This window comes from Pterocles gutturalis, unplaced genomic scaffold, assembly GCF_000699245.1.
Source record: "Pterocles gutturalis isolate BGI_N339 unplaced genomic scaffold, ASM69924v1 scaffold41575, whole genome shotgun sequence".
In the NCBI taxonomy this organism is placed as follows: Eukaryota; Metazoa; Chordata; class Aves; order Pterocliformes; family Pteroclidae; genus Pterocles; species Pterocles gutturalis.
This window is the reverse complement of record NW_010144771.1, coordinates 5,426-20,603: the sequence shown is the minus strand read 5'-3', so window position 1 is coordinate 20,603 and position 15,178 is coordinate 5,426. Positions and strand designations below refer to the sequence as shown.

General features: G+C 41.0%; 1 protein-coding gene across 1 annotated transcript in view; it reads right to left on the bottom strand.

The window, feature by feature from the left end:
• Positions 1–12,012, bottom strand: part of LOC104470330 (PR domain zinc finger protein 10-like) — a 28,193-nt gene extending 16,181 nt beyond the window's left edge. Inside the window, 8 exon segments of the mRNA XM_010085199.1 lie at positions 751–868; positions 1,525–1,597; positions 3,255–3,458; positions 4,472–4,713; positions 5,071–5,278; positions 8,343–8,402; positions 9,962–10,126; positions 11,923–12,012. Of these exon segments, the coding sequence (XP_010083501.1) occupies positions 751–868; positions 1,525–1,597; positions 3,255–3,458; positions 4,472–4,713; positions 5,071–5,278; positions 8,343–8,402; positions 9,962–10,126; positions 11,923–12,012 (1,160 nt within the window).
• Between the last annotated feature and the right edge of the window lie 3,166 nt (positions 12,013–15,178).

The following is a 15,178-nucleotide window of genomic DNA, read 5'->3' as shown; positions in this document are numbered from 1 at the left end:
CATTAAAATTCATTTCAGTAATCGAGGGGCCGAGAGGACTACTGGCTTCTAGCAAGTCCTCTGCCATGGCAACTCTCCTACTGCCAACACCCCAGCGTACAGTGTGCTGGAAAGCATTTTCAGCTAGATGGAAAAAGTGCACATGGAAACCAATTTAAAACCTGAAGCCATAATATCCCTCCTCAAAAAGGCACTTAGCCATTGTTGTCAGGCAGTAAACTGAAAGGAACAATTTTCTGTGTCAAAAAAAAAAAAAGAAAACCAAATGCAGCCACTTGCTAAGTTTCGGAAAACAGGCAGCACCAATGTATTCTGTTCTCTGATGGATGTTTGTAGGTTCAGCTTTTTAATAGGCCAGGATAAACTACCTTGCCAGCCCAACGAGAAGCCAAAGTATGAGAAAAGTCTTGTTCTCCAAGCCCTGCACCTGCATACATCTGAGATGCATCATTATTTTCATACTGTGGCACTGAAATACTGAACTTTTTTCACGTCAGTGGCAAAAAACCAAAAGCAAACAGAAAAACCTCACCAGTTTCAATGGGGTATTTATTTCCCTCAAACTACTTCTTTTGCAAAGTCTCTTGCGCCAATCAGCTCCCTGGTGCCATATTCTTACCTTCTGGCGCTGAGTCGTTCTTTTGTGGGTACCCAAGTTGGTCAGTAAGACCTGTAGGGCAAACATCCTCCTTTCTGCAAGTTTGGGGAAGCACCACAGCAATAGACAGACAAGGATGAAGCTTTCAGTACCTGCTGAAGAAGTCCAGCTTCTCATCATGAGAGTTGAGGTGCTGCTGGAGTTGCTCGGAGCTCATGAAACGACGATTGCACTCATAACATGGCCAGTTCTTCTCTTGCTCTCTGAGAACTACGTTCAATTGGAAATGTCAATAGCAGCATTCCAGTCACCACCAATTTAACACCTCATTTTTTTCCACCCCCTCAAGCCTTTCTGTCCTCTGTGGGCCATATTTCTTCCCTGAAGGTTAGACAGACTGCGGAATACCCAGCACCAGTCCATTTAGCTTTGCTTTTATCCCCTCTGCACTGTGGCATGGCTACAGCTCATCACAAAGACAAAAAGGTTACTGGGGACAATTCACATGGATGATATACACCTCTTAAAATTCAGGGAGATTTTGAAATATACCCTTGTATGGAAGAGCAGCTACAGGATAGCATCTTTGGCATAAGTTAGAAGAGGTTAAGAGAAATCTCTCTATCTAAAGCAATAGCACATAGGTTTACACAGACTCAACATTAGACATTAAATACACAAACATACCTCTTTCCAGCAGCAACCTAATGCTTCCCAGAAACTGAGGCAGAAGGTTAAATTATTGCAATATTAGCATGAGAAAAGTTAGCAGAAGTAAGTCCAAATAACACAATCTAGATCTGCTTGAACTTTTCATAACCTAGCAGAAACTTGGGAGCACTGTACAGGCCGTATACTTGAAACTAAGCAGTACAACACCCAGCCACCATCCCATTGTAAAAACTGAGCAGAAGAGCCCAATTTACCCTTCCTTTCCTCCTCAGATATATCATGGGTCTTCTGGTTCACAAACTCTGCGTAAGAGGCAGCGTACCACACCTGCAGCAGGGATACAAGAAAACAGAACACTTAGAACCAGAACTAAAAGGAATTAATTTAAAGTGGTTTTTAAGCAATATATTTTCCTCACTTGCCTCAACTACTGACTCTTAATCCTCCTTTCACCTTCCATAATAGAGCCTGTTGAGATCAGTATGTCCCCACTGAGGAATAGAAAAGCTTTGCTCACAAAGCATATCCATTTAATTTTAAGGTATAGCCTCCTAATATGAATGTTAATCTCACACATGGCTACCAGTAGCTCTAAAGGAAATAAGATTAATCTCTTTAGACCCAACTGTATGATTGTAAAGGATGGACGTCAGCAGAGTACTGTTACTTGTTGTACCAAGAGGAATGGAAAAGTTTTTAACTCAGGGCATTTCCCATTTCTTTCCTGCTCTCTTTACATAGATAATAAGCACTACTGTCCACAGAGACTCATTTAAAGCGTTTCTGAACTTCTGAGGGACTGGAGCAATATGGTCCTGCTTCCCAAAACAAAGAACTGCCAGGCTGCAGCATGCTGGATCTGCTTTCCTTATACAAGGGATTTAGGAAGCCCTCAGAGAGAACCACAGGAGGCAGAAAGACAAAGTTTATTAGAGCCTAAAATCAGATGCTCACATTTAGTGCAGAATTCTTGCATGATTTCTCCTTTTTATCTTACTGTTTGATTTAAGAGGTTAAATTTTAGAAGAGATTTCTTGAAGCCAGTGTGAATAGAATTTCAGTATGAAAAATCTGGGCAAGTTTAAACTTGTAGTGGGCCGCAGATTCTAACCTTTACAACGCTTCACTAGCGGGTGTGTGTTACTTTGCAGGCATCTCACTAGCTAGACAAAAAAGAAAGCCTGGAGCTCCTAGACCACTCACCTGTCACACAATACAGAAGTTCTCAACTTTAACTAATTGATCCTCCTAATTCAATCTTTGGACAAAATTTATATGAATGCCCCACATCCACTTGGAAAGGAAAACCCATTACAGAGCCTAGGTAATTAGCTTTCAATTATGAAACCAATTTTACCCCAAAAAGACACTACTAACACATGAAGCAAGAAAAATGGCGCTTCTACAGGCAGGTCTGTACAGATTTAAAGTCTGATTTCAGATTGATTTTAAAACTGTTGAGAAAATGATGTTTGGATACACTTAGAATGGATTAACAAGGTTTCTAGTGATTCAGCTTAAACAAATTAAGGACTGATTTCACAGAAGCCAACACAAGGCTTTTTGCCCTGGTTTAGATAAGTGTGTTTAAAACTTTTTTGTTAAATTGTTGAAATTTACATGCAAGAAAAGATGTGAACAAACCATCCTGACATCCAAGTTTTTTGGTTACCCCCAGCTCCCCCAAAGATGTTGAAAACGAAGGCCATCTCAGCCAGCCATGCTGCTCTGAGCTCAAAGTAATCCAAACATTTTTAGAGGGAACAAAACATAACTCACAGGCAAGTCACCATATCCTTTATCATTTTCCACATGCAAAGTTTCAAAAGTTTTGATGCAGGCCATCATGTGATTATCAGAGAAAAAAAAGCACTACAAGTATTTACAGCAATCATTTCTGGTGCTTGGAGATGCACTTATTGGGAAGCAATTCTAAGATTTGATTAGTAGAAAAATGAGTCATGAGACACAAGCAACACCATACCTTGAGTTCCTGCTTGGGCTCCACGTTTTTGATGGTTGTGTAATAAATATGGTGGCCGTACTGATATGCTACCAGGTTCTGCTCCAAATGGTTTTGAGCTGGACGCACAAACATCATCCAGTTACAAAGAGCTTCGCTAGAAAGTTCAAACCACAGGTCTTCTTGTAAATCTCTGTCTTTTCTGTCACCCTTATCAAGAGACACCTGTAGCAAAATTCAATTACATATGACAGTAACTGCCTGGCAGCAGGTTCGAAAGAATTTAAGTTTCTAAAAAGACAACCGTGCCCGTGCAACTTTTATACTAGGAAGGCAATGATGGCAGGGACCTTTGCTAGCAGGGATCCAGAAACAGGCAGCATTTAGAAAAATACTTAAAAACAGGTAGAGCTTTAATTGGGGAGGCACGATGGACCCTTCCACGGCTTTCAAGGGCAAGAAGCATTCATCAAAAGGGTCAGGCACAGTACTTGATGTGTGGCTATAAATGAGGCTACATGTCATCAGTTGGTAGATGTTTCTAACTGGCAGACCCACTTCTTTCATTTCCTGACTCGTGACACTGGAAGCAGCACTTCTTTAGCTGAACTTCTGTTGGGTTACTGAATCTGCCTGTGGTCACAACTTCATTGTCAAGACACTGACAACCAGAGACCTGAGCTTCTAAGACTGTGGACCTAATCTCCAGCAAATAAAGGACCAATTCCTATAATGAAACCCGTAAATAAACGGATAAAAGTGAGTCAATTCCATTTACCTCATGCCAACAACCTAGCAAGAGGAATGGGAGAAAAAAATACCTCCTCTCCCCTACATCTTGTGGGAGAAAGGAGGGAAATGTGAAGAAAAATATTTTAAAATTAAGTTACAGCATGAGACAAAATAATGTCTGCAAAACATCCTCAGATGGGGCTGCAGTTATGTGCAGATGCTGCTTCAGCCCCTGTGAGAATGATTCACAGCAGTCCCCATTATGGGTCCTATAGATCATAACACCATAATGCCACAAAATTCACCACAATCACTGTGTCTCCCTGAATAACAGAGCAGATTTCAAGCCAAAGCAATCTAGGTATTTCTGAGTTACATGCAGAGATGGAAGCAAGAAAAGAACAGCTCCAGAGAAGTAACTGGTCAACGCAGAACAACAAACTCATGAAAAATCAAAGCTCAAGCACAAATTGATCCCTCCTCTTCTCTCGCACGCACACCCTTACCTTCAAATGGATATAGCAGTCTTTGAGCTCAGTTTGTCTCACCAGCGGTCCTTCCACAGGTCCAAACTGCGTGCGTTTTGGGATACGCCTTTTGGAGAACACACCTCCCAAAAACCTGTCTATATAGAGCACCAAGGGGAGGCTGGCCCTCGCCCTGGTCAGCACAGGCCGGTTTGGGATCGGATGCAAAGGTCCGTGTTTTGGACACACAGAGGGATGTGCGTTATTACACTCCTCACACCCTGCAACACAGTCAGAGAGGACACCACTGTCAGGCAGACGCTCGCGCACCAGCTGAGAGGAGACAGCCTTATCTCCCTCTAAACATCTTTGGCTCAGCTATGGGAACATTTATTCCAATAGTCTCTACGTTTTAAACATTAGAGAAGGCAGTGTCCTGCAAAATGAAGAACAAGGCCGCTGAGAGACTCCACCTAAGACAGAACCTTGTCTTTTCAGCAAGGCAGCCCAACACAAGTCTACATTTCCAGGCCTAAAATCTGACATATTTTCAACTCCATTTAGTAGCGGGCTGAAGGACGGGAAAAAAAAAGAGGGGGAGTGCAGCTAATACATGACATACTACTTCATATGCTTACACAAATCATTGGGATCAAAGGGTCGAGGTGGATCTGGATCCCATTCATCCATGTCAGTTTCTTCCCCATCTTCATCCTCATCTTCATCCTCATCATCTTCCTCTTTTGTTTCCATCGTTCCCATTTGATTCTGCAGAGGTGCTAAAGGGTCAGAACCATCCACTGCCTCCATAGGAGGTAACACCTGGTTATGCACCGGTAATGATGCCTGAGGAAAGAATTCACAACAAACAACCAAAATTGATTCATGAGGAAAAACACTCTTACAAAGACAAGCAATGAATGTTTTTGCTTCCTTTGGTAATGGAAAGAAGGACAAGGGAAAGTGAAGCAACATGATAAATGATTGCTAAGGGATGTTTTGCCTCGCTGCTGCTGACAGCCTCGGGAGGACAGCTCAGTGTCACTACCTAGCTCTACCCTGTCAAGGACTGACTTCTCAGGAGAAGAAACTGAAGTCAGAGAAGTTCTGGTCCAGGCTGTGGAAGTTATCTAGAAAGCTTTATTTCAACTTCTTTTGCACAAGCAAGAGAATCCTGCTCTTTGGCACATGATCTTTTCTCTCTTATCATGCAACCAAACAAAAACAATCCCCAGAGCACACATGCAGAGATCAATACAGGATGAGATAACACAGGGACTAGATATAAACTATGGGATATGGAGGACAGTTGAAGGTATTGTATTCTTTCACTGATTTTCAAGTTTATCCCTTTCTTTCCTTAAAAACGGGCAAAAAAGAATCCACTTGCACTGCACAGAATATTCCATCACCTACACAGGTTTCTCAGAGAAGAAGAAACACTACGCACAGTAAAGCTGTCTTAAAAGACCAGCAAAGAGACCCAGTGGAGGTTGGTCCTGCGTGACAGCCACCATTACACCTTTTGCTAACTTCACTCTTGAAAGCCAGTAAGAGTATTTTAAGGTGGTTGCTCAAGAGAGAACAATCTGTAGAAAAGGTGTCTCTGTATATTAAATACATGATCTCTCCTAAAAAAAACCCCACACACTCCATGCTGAGACTATGAAAGACAGCACAAATCTGCGCTACAGCTTTCTCGCCTCTCCTCCCGTATCACTCAGACAAGTTTCAGGACCTGAGACAATGGAGCAATGAAATTGGCATACTCGTACATTTAAAAGAAAAGTGTCCCTGGCAACTTACTCTATCTGCTTGTGGACCCTGCTCCAGAGCCATTTGCTGGGGGGTTTCGGCAACGTTGCCGAGCACGGACAGGTTGGTAGGATTCATGCTCTGAGCAGCAGCAGGCAAGAGCACAGTTACCTAAAATTATAGGCACTCATTTTAGCACTGCATCATTTCCATCAGCTACTTACATACGGGCAGTGCCCTGCATGCAAAGCTCCTTGGAGACCTACACTGGGTCAAAACCTGCAGTATTTTTAAAGTTTTTTTTTTTTTTTGGTAGTGATGATGGATTTGGACAAAACCTGCAGATCTAGAGACAAAGATAAAGGCTTCAAAACTCAGTCTAGATTTTGCAGCTTTTGAATTTCCTGTCTCCCACTTTTGGATTTAAATTAAGGTCCTGTCCAGCCAGGGTTCAACCCGCACTAAAAACAGATGTGAGGAGCTCTTTAGCTCTTGGGGTCTTTTTCCTCTTCTATCTGCATACTTAGTTTTTTCTTTTTAAGGGGAAAAGGTAAAGAAGGAGAGAAGAAGCATCTGTTCTTTTTGCCTTTCTTTTTCTCAAGCAAACCAAGGTGCATTAAAAAACAAGGTGTTTTTTGACTCAAATTACAGGATTCCAACAATTTTTTATTCTTTACATTATTTGGTTACACTATGCATTTTTGGTTGTTTTCATACTAATTTCTTCTGTAGTAACATGAAAATTAATGCATATTTCCATACTGCTCCCATCCATTCAATGATAAAACAAAGCAGAATTAACATCCTAGGAATCACCTTCCCTGTCTTTTGTTTCCTACTTATCTATACAGGAATTTGCAGCGTTACCCTGCATAAGTTTTCATCCTTCTCTACAGTTGACATAATTTGGCTTCTAATTTATGTCTCTGACTGTTAAAACAGCTTTTTCATTAAAATTAAATCCCCTGCCCTTCTACAGAGTGCTTAATAAATAGCAGATAAAACCTAGAACAGCGAATTGTGCCAACAGTGATGGAGCAAAACAAGAAAATCCATAACATAAGCAGATAGCCTTAAAACTTCAAATCTGGTTGTTTTTTCTAAAGTATTAGGAGTAATTTATCAAACTGCTTCAAAACTACAGCAAAAAGACTTCAAGAAACCATGTGACAGTGAGGAGGAAGCCTCCAAGATGACAGCCGAACCAAGCTGTCTGGTATTGACATTTCTGATGCCAAGTGGCAACAGAAAAGACATCAGTATTCAATGGCACACCTCCAGCTCAACCACCAATGAGAGGTTCACACAAGCTTGCATTATTATTTTTAAAAGAAATTGAAAGGTTTTTTAAGAAGTTTCTTTCGAAAGACAAGAAGAGCTTTAATTATTATTTTAACATTTGTTGTCAGTTCAGGGATGTCCCACATGAAGTGTGATGTGGAAACACCAGCAAAGGCAGGAGCTGCCATGAGGGACTAACCGTTCACCAGCAAACATCTCTGCTGGGACTGCTGACATCGAGAAAGTTAGAAAGGAAGACAGGCTGAGGACACACAGACAAGTGCTCATGCCCTTGATACTCAACTTGGGATAGTGACAGCACACCACCTCTGCTGTCAGACTGTCATTTGCACTGCACATGTAAGTAACCTTATAGTGGATCATATTTACTGATCAAGCTTCTTGAATGCACTTTAAGACACTTAAACAGGATTTTCGGGCTTCTTCATGGAAGGAAACTCATGTGGCAAAATATTCCAGCATGACACCTCCAAATACCTTCAGAGAACCAGAGGAAAACAAGTAACACTTCTACTCTGTCAGTCACACATGCTGACATAAAGGGACACTTAAAAGATTTTTCATTACATCTGAGGCAGTAAATTAGTAGTTTTGTTGAACATGAATTTAAAAAAAACAAACCTCAAACTCTTGACTTTTCATCGCCATTCATGCACAAACAAGCCACAATAGTAGTGGCTTGTTATTGTAAGCTTTTTGCCCTGGTCACTGGGATGACAGTAAATGACTGGAGACTGCTGTCTGACAAATTCAGAGAGAGCTTATTACACTCTAGCACCACAACAATGTCCCTTGACCTTCAGTAACAATTTCCCTATAGTTTCAGGCCCAAGAAAAATCATGTTTTTCTTACCTGCTGGGTGGTGGCATCCTGTTGGACGTAAGCCACCTGGGACGGATCTGTAAACAGAGTCTAGACAAAGTGAAAAAGGCTTATCAAACCAGCCTTGGGGTTGTTTACTCCCAACTTATACAAAAAATTACCCTGCAACCAAGAAGTGATCCACATTTGATCCTTTGATAACTTCTAACCTGCCTGTTATCACAGCAGATTAGCTCAACTTACCCAAGTGCACCTACGTGCATAGAAATTCAACTAGAATCAGGTAATACACCATAATAAGATAATATATTTATATGGCACTTTTAATCTCTATAACTAAAGTGCTTAATGGGAATATATATTTTTTTAAACACAGAATTCACTTTGTCAATTGCTGATTTGACAAAATCTACATGATTAAATTCAATAGCTGTATGAAAACCACATAATACTTGACGGCAGGATAGAAGATAACTGTTAGCTTTATCTTTCTGCAAATTCACCAAACATCTGCACACTCTCTTCTGAGGAACTATCAGGCGTATCCTAGACGTGAATTTGATACGGCTACGATGTTGGTTTTGTAATTTCATAAAAGACATGCCAATTCCAATAGTCTTACAAGAACAGCCCTGATGGGAGGGCTTCCCCCTAGGAAAAGCAAAGCTCAGGTGGAAACTAAGCATTGACTGAGGTCAGCCTTGCTTACATCTGAGCTTTTAGAAGCCTGGCTCCAACAAAATAAAGCATGGCATAATATGAATTCCATTAGCACTTTGATAGCTTCATCTCAGTTGCATGATAGTCTCTTAATACTACATGCCTTATAGTATTCAGAGTCCTGGGAGATTTTACTCAGCAACTTCCTGGGAGATTTTATCCTCTCGGAACACCCCACCATTTTTAGATAACAGCTAAAAACTGCACAAGAGAGTGACCATGCTGCATAAGGCTATGCCAGCATTGCTGTAGGTGTCACGTATGTGTACTTGGCAGCGCTGCTAATCTGTCCTGTCAGCAAAAACAACAGAAAAGTTTCTTCAGGAAGCATGCCTGTTCTTCTTTATCTGTCCACACACAGGTACAGATACATACTATATTAACCCCATATGAACACATGCTGTCAGAGAATAAAAGCTGTTTGATATAGTTATGAAAAAGAACCTAGGTCTATAACAACTTCTCTGAAGTAAGACTACAAAATTAGGTTGAATAAACTGAGATGCTCTGCAAAAAGACACAATAACAGTTATTGTAACTATCCATTATGAAAACTGTACTATGCAAAATGAGGACTCTCCCAAAAAAAAATCCCTCTTTGCTTTTTACTGAATACAGAGGCAGAATTTCTGGAGAGATTATCTGTGTTTTGGAAAACACCTTGGATTTAATTATGATCTCCTCCATTTCCAGTGAAATAACCAGCATTTCATAATTCATAGCCTTGACCTCCTTTGATGAACACATTTGCACATCAGACAAACAAGCAGCACGAAGTCCTTGCTTAGCAATAGGCAGATAAAAGCAGTAAGAGCAACTGCCTGCTATTTTCCAGTCATATCACTTGGCTGCTAACTGGCATCAATCTCAAAACAAGACTGTTTTCTTTTCTAGGTGCCAAAAAGGGGTGTGCTCAGAACCACACATGCCTGCGTAGCTTCCACGGGATGGATGTAAACGAGCGTGTGCTCCGAGGTGTCCACGGAGGTGTAGGAGGTGCCATCTGCCGTGTAGACCACCTGCTGTGAGGGACGGTCCTGCTCATCGCTGTACACAATCTGTGCCACTGTCCCCCCTTCAGGGACAAAGTGCACCTGGAAGAAAAACAGATCCTGCATTGAAACTTCTGCAGTCAGATGCCTATGGGAGACATCACAAAACACATCGGTTGCAGAGGTGCCTTGGAAAGCAGAGAGCACCTTGTGTCCCAGCTACCTAGCCAATTGTTTTGGAAAATACACATTTAAAATCTCACCTGAATTACACTATCAACATAAAAATCTGGACATAAGAACTACCATCAGTTTCTGGGTTTACTCTGTACATTAACTCAAGACCTAACTGGTATAAAGGGCACCTTCTAATACTTAGTTCTTGAATCATCCTCTGAAAACTCATAAGAAAACTCAGATACGAACTAGGGTATCTATGGGATTTATTGGTATATTGTTTCCCTTTATTCTCATACACCTTTCTGGATTTATGATAATTACTTCATTCAGATAGCTCTGTAGTTGGAGGCATTTTTTTCCAGCTAACAGAATCTATTAACTTCGATACTGCTTCAGGTAATAATATTGCACCTACCATGAGACAGCAATAGCATATGTTAGATTGCTCCTCTGTAGTATGTACATGCAGTATCAGTAGAAAATTAAACGATTCAAACAGAGAAACATACAACTGAAAGCATTAAGCAATGATTCCAAGGACTACTGGAACAAGTTATGACTAGGGTGGCAGTTTAAATCCAAACAAGTTGATTTTGAGAGAACATTATGATTACAAATGATGACTAGCAGCCTATCTGAAACCAGCTAGAATACTTAATTTCAGTGGCAATAGGAACACGTTTATCTTTCGACACCCTTCACATGCTAAAACCATTTTCAGCACATGGGAAAAAGGGGACAGCAAGCAGGAAACCTAGTTTTAGTATCCATATTGACATAAAATGTTTTCACACAGAACACTGCTACCAATACATATTTTATTTACTTTGTTTCACCTTTTAGCTTTTGTTTTAAAAGATACCTGGTGCTCCCCCGCAGAGGCTAAGTGCTGATTCTGTACAATAAATCCTCACGCAAACACTACAGTAAGGATGCATGTGGTGCTTCACATTTGGAGAGCACTCCGCAAATACTAATTAAGCCTTCTAACTGCCATGTGCAAACAAGAGCATGGTTATCCCATTGTATAGATAACGGAACACGGGCCATTGAGAACTGCCTTGCTTTGCAAATTTCAAACCTGGAAATTACCAGGGGAATCAGAATTTCTCAGCTTGTGGGTCAAATGCCACGCAGCACCCTCTTCATAACATATTCAAAAGAATACATCAATTTACAGTCTTTCAGAAATTCTCAGATGCATTGTCTCAGAGACAGAGGGACTAGCTGCACACATCAGAATCCCACTGTATTAGTCACTAACTATTAACATTTCTCCCTTCCCCACTACCCAGATGTCTGACTGGAAAAAATTATTCATATTACTTTCCCCAAGGTCCACCCACAGTTCCAGCTGATTCAACTGATGCCATCAAAATGGGCTGCCACAGACCACAGATTTTGTTAATATTCATTAATCCAAATACCCTTTCACTTTCCCACATGGTTATACATATATTTGTACACTGAAACTTCTACAGCCGCTGGCTAGTTTCGTTTAGCTTATCTCAGATGTCTGCGCATTCACTGCTGCGGTTTGCACAGCTCGCTTTCTAAGCTTTAATCCAAAATCACTACAGACGTGTTCGCATTTCTTCTAAATTAAAACTGAGTTTCCAGACTATAAGAAACACTCTAATGAGAACACCTGCTTGCTACACCACTGCACCAAGCCCAACTCTGAGCAGAAACCAAGAGCCCCAGAAGGCACTATTCACCTGAGCAGTGTTCTGTTCCTGCTCAGAGTCAGCCCACACCTGAGGACTTTCCTCTTTTGAGTCCATCTCCTCCCTGCTGTGCTGCTCCATGATGAGAGATATCTACTGGAGGAATGTCTGGCTGAATAGATTCATCTGTTCACCGTGTTTCGACTTCCAGAAGACAAGGTGATCTTCAGTAACATGGCTACAAAAAAACAGAAGAGGATGGAGATATTAAAACAAGCGTGACACATGGAACGAGGTACAAGGTATTATCATCAGCAACCCACTGACACTGCTTTATAAATATGTGCATTCTCATTTCCCATGCTCAAGTTCTGTTGTATAATACTTTCCGTGTCCTATTAAGGAGGAAACAAGTCAACCATTGCTGCCCATTGCACTGAAGGATTATGCTGAATGCCTCCCGCACCGAAAGATTATAATGAATTCCTCCTGCACTTCTTCCCTTGGCCACAGCTAGTCCACAAAATATTCTTCACATTGTCCTTCTGGCACATACAGGCCCATAAATCAATAAATGCTGCCAAAAATTGAGCTTAAGCTTCCAACAAGAAAACACTACATTCAGAGATACATCGCCAGCTTCTTGGTTCATCTGAAAAAGGTTTTGCTCAAGAACCAACTGGCTTTACATCTACAGGCAGCTTTCACCTTGCACAAAACTGCAGTCCCAGCTGGTATTCAGGCAGTGTTACAACAGACAACTTTTAGAAATAAGAGGACAATGAAACAAACTCTAATTCATGTAAGCCCAAAGATCTGGACAAACTGCTTCCACGCTAGGTTTTATTCATCTCTTGCAATTTTACTGGGGTCTCTCAAGCTGCCACTGGGAATCTCAGAAGTCTAATTTACAGCTCTGGTGATGGGTTTAGTCAGCGGTTCAGCACCTTCCCAATCCTTCGTCCCTAATGTCATATTAAATCACAGGCCCAGGAATTAGCATGAGGCTGAGCCCATTTCATTTTTCAGTTACTCCAATTAACTTTATTTTATACTTAGTGCCTCGCTGGGCTGATCCAACACCAGTACCCCGTCTGTACAGCGGGAAGAAAGCAGAAGGCTCCTTGCTGACGCTTTCATTCATTTGCATTTTAAATGCAAATTATTTTAGTCATAATTTATTCCTATAAATGCTAGCAGTTGGCTTGTCATTGACAAACTAAAAAAAGGAAGAAAAAAAAAGGAAGCAGGCACTTTCTGCCTTCTGCTAATTTTGTCAGCAACAAATAAGCTTTGTAGATGTGAGCACTGACCGTACTACTCGTCCTGGCCAGAACGTGTAAATCAATAGTACAGAAAAGTCTCAGGGTAACGTCACTGAACTGCACGGTGGGAAAAAAAATCATATCACTTACACGTATACAAAGAAAAACTGTGAGAAATATTTCTGGGCATCGCTAGACAGTAAGTCATGCCAGTATCGGTGACTAGAGCCTACCATTTGCTTTCTCATGCCGAGCAACACAGTACACGTGTGCCACACGGTTCCCCACACAAGCAGAGACTGAGGAGCGGTGCAATGGCTGTTCCGAGTTCCTGTTAGACCCACACATCTCTAGGTTCTGGGATACAGGAACAGAAATCCTATCTGCATTAATATTTGATAACCAGAAAAAAGCACCAAGGAGAAAAGAAAAAAAAAATACATGTACCTGCATGCAACACTTTAGCTAGTGGATCTCATCAGTATGGAAAAATGAAGTGCAGCAAACAATGATCAGGACTGATAAACACCAGCCTGGCTCTCCAAGTGCTGAAAGCCAGGATCATTTACAAATAAATATTTATATGTATTGCAGCATAGATAAGCTCTGCTATATAAATAAATATCATCCATCACTACATAGTACCTTTCCTCCAGCTGTCTGAAAGCTACTCGTTATGTTATCAAGGCTTAATTCAGGGATTTTCTCAAACCTAATCCTACTTTCCACTTTCCCTGAACTCCAGCACTCATTTTATCAGGTATACGATCACCATGGGGTCTAGAGCTGCTGTGTGAAACGTGACAGCATTTATGTCAGTAATATAATAGGAACAACAAATTTTGCATAAAATTAAACGCCTATCCTGTTGATACTCTTTGGCTGGTTTATCCCAAACAGCTCTTTTTCTTGACTGTCATGATTAATCAAGAGCTAATTCAGGTAATTGCACTAACAATAGCCAGTAGTTTGATCAATTACCTAATTGCCTAGAAAAATAAAAATAAATGCTAGAGGTTTCAAGTTTGGGTTTTTTTAAAATATAATTATCCAGTTAGTAATAATGCAATTAATTTAACCAGTGAGTGAATTAAGAGAAAGGCACAGTTCTGGCTAATTCCACAGGGCGCAACAAGTAGCAGAATTTTTGGCCGACCTTCCCTACAAGCAGCTACTGAAGGTCTGAAGATGCTGACTCACTCCTGCAGACTCATTTTGGCACAAATAACTTACAACTTGAGTGGAAAGGAGGCTGAAGGGTTCAGAGAGGTCTTTAATAGGCAAAACCAGGCATTAAGATTCATATCTGCCAAAAAATAATACCAAAAAAGTTGAAAAAGAAAGCAGAAAACAGTCATATCAAGTTTCATCATGGTTCTAAAACACAGCACTAGTGTCAGATCTCAGGGAAAAAAGGCAAGGTTGAGCCAAATTCAGTGTCTCGGTGGTACAGTTTCTAAAAGTGGTACTCTTATTGCTGTTCTTCACAGAAATGAAAAAATATACTGCTCAGCCCAGCCAAATTGTGTAGCAATAACAATCAGACAATATTAGGAGCTGCAGGATTTGCTGATGCTTTCAACTTCTGTACTTCAAAACACATCCTCACATCTGCCTCTGGTATGCATTCCTCCCAAAGAGTGGATCTCCGTGAATTTGCATCACTTCTATCATTACCAAAATACACAGAAAAGCACATTTCTCTGGAAACGTGGATGTGCTGAGTGAGAAGTCAGTGCAAGAGCAGAGAGGCCACGTCCCAGAGAGGTCCCAAGGCCAGGCAGGAGAAAGTGTTGAAATTCAGCTGGTACCAAAGCCAATAGTGAAACAAGAGCTGCAGTTAAGGCCAGGAGCTGGTCAGGATCTGGTCCAAAGTCACTGACACCAAAACTGCCAGGAAACACAAACACCCGAGTAAGTTTTCTAACCCTGCTAACAGAAAAGACCAAAATAACTTGGTTCACTAGCCCTCCACAGGATGCTCTCCTTCATTAATCCTGCATGATCTTATTCTCTTCTTCAAATCCCCCTTTCAATATCCA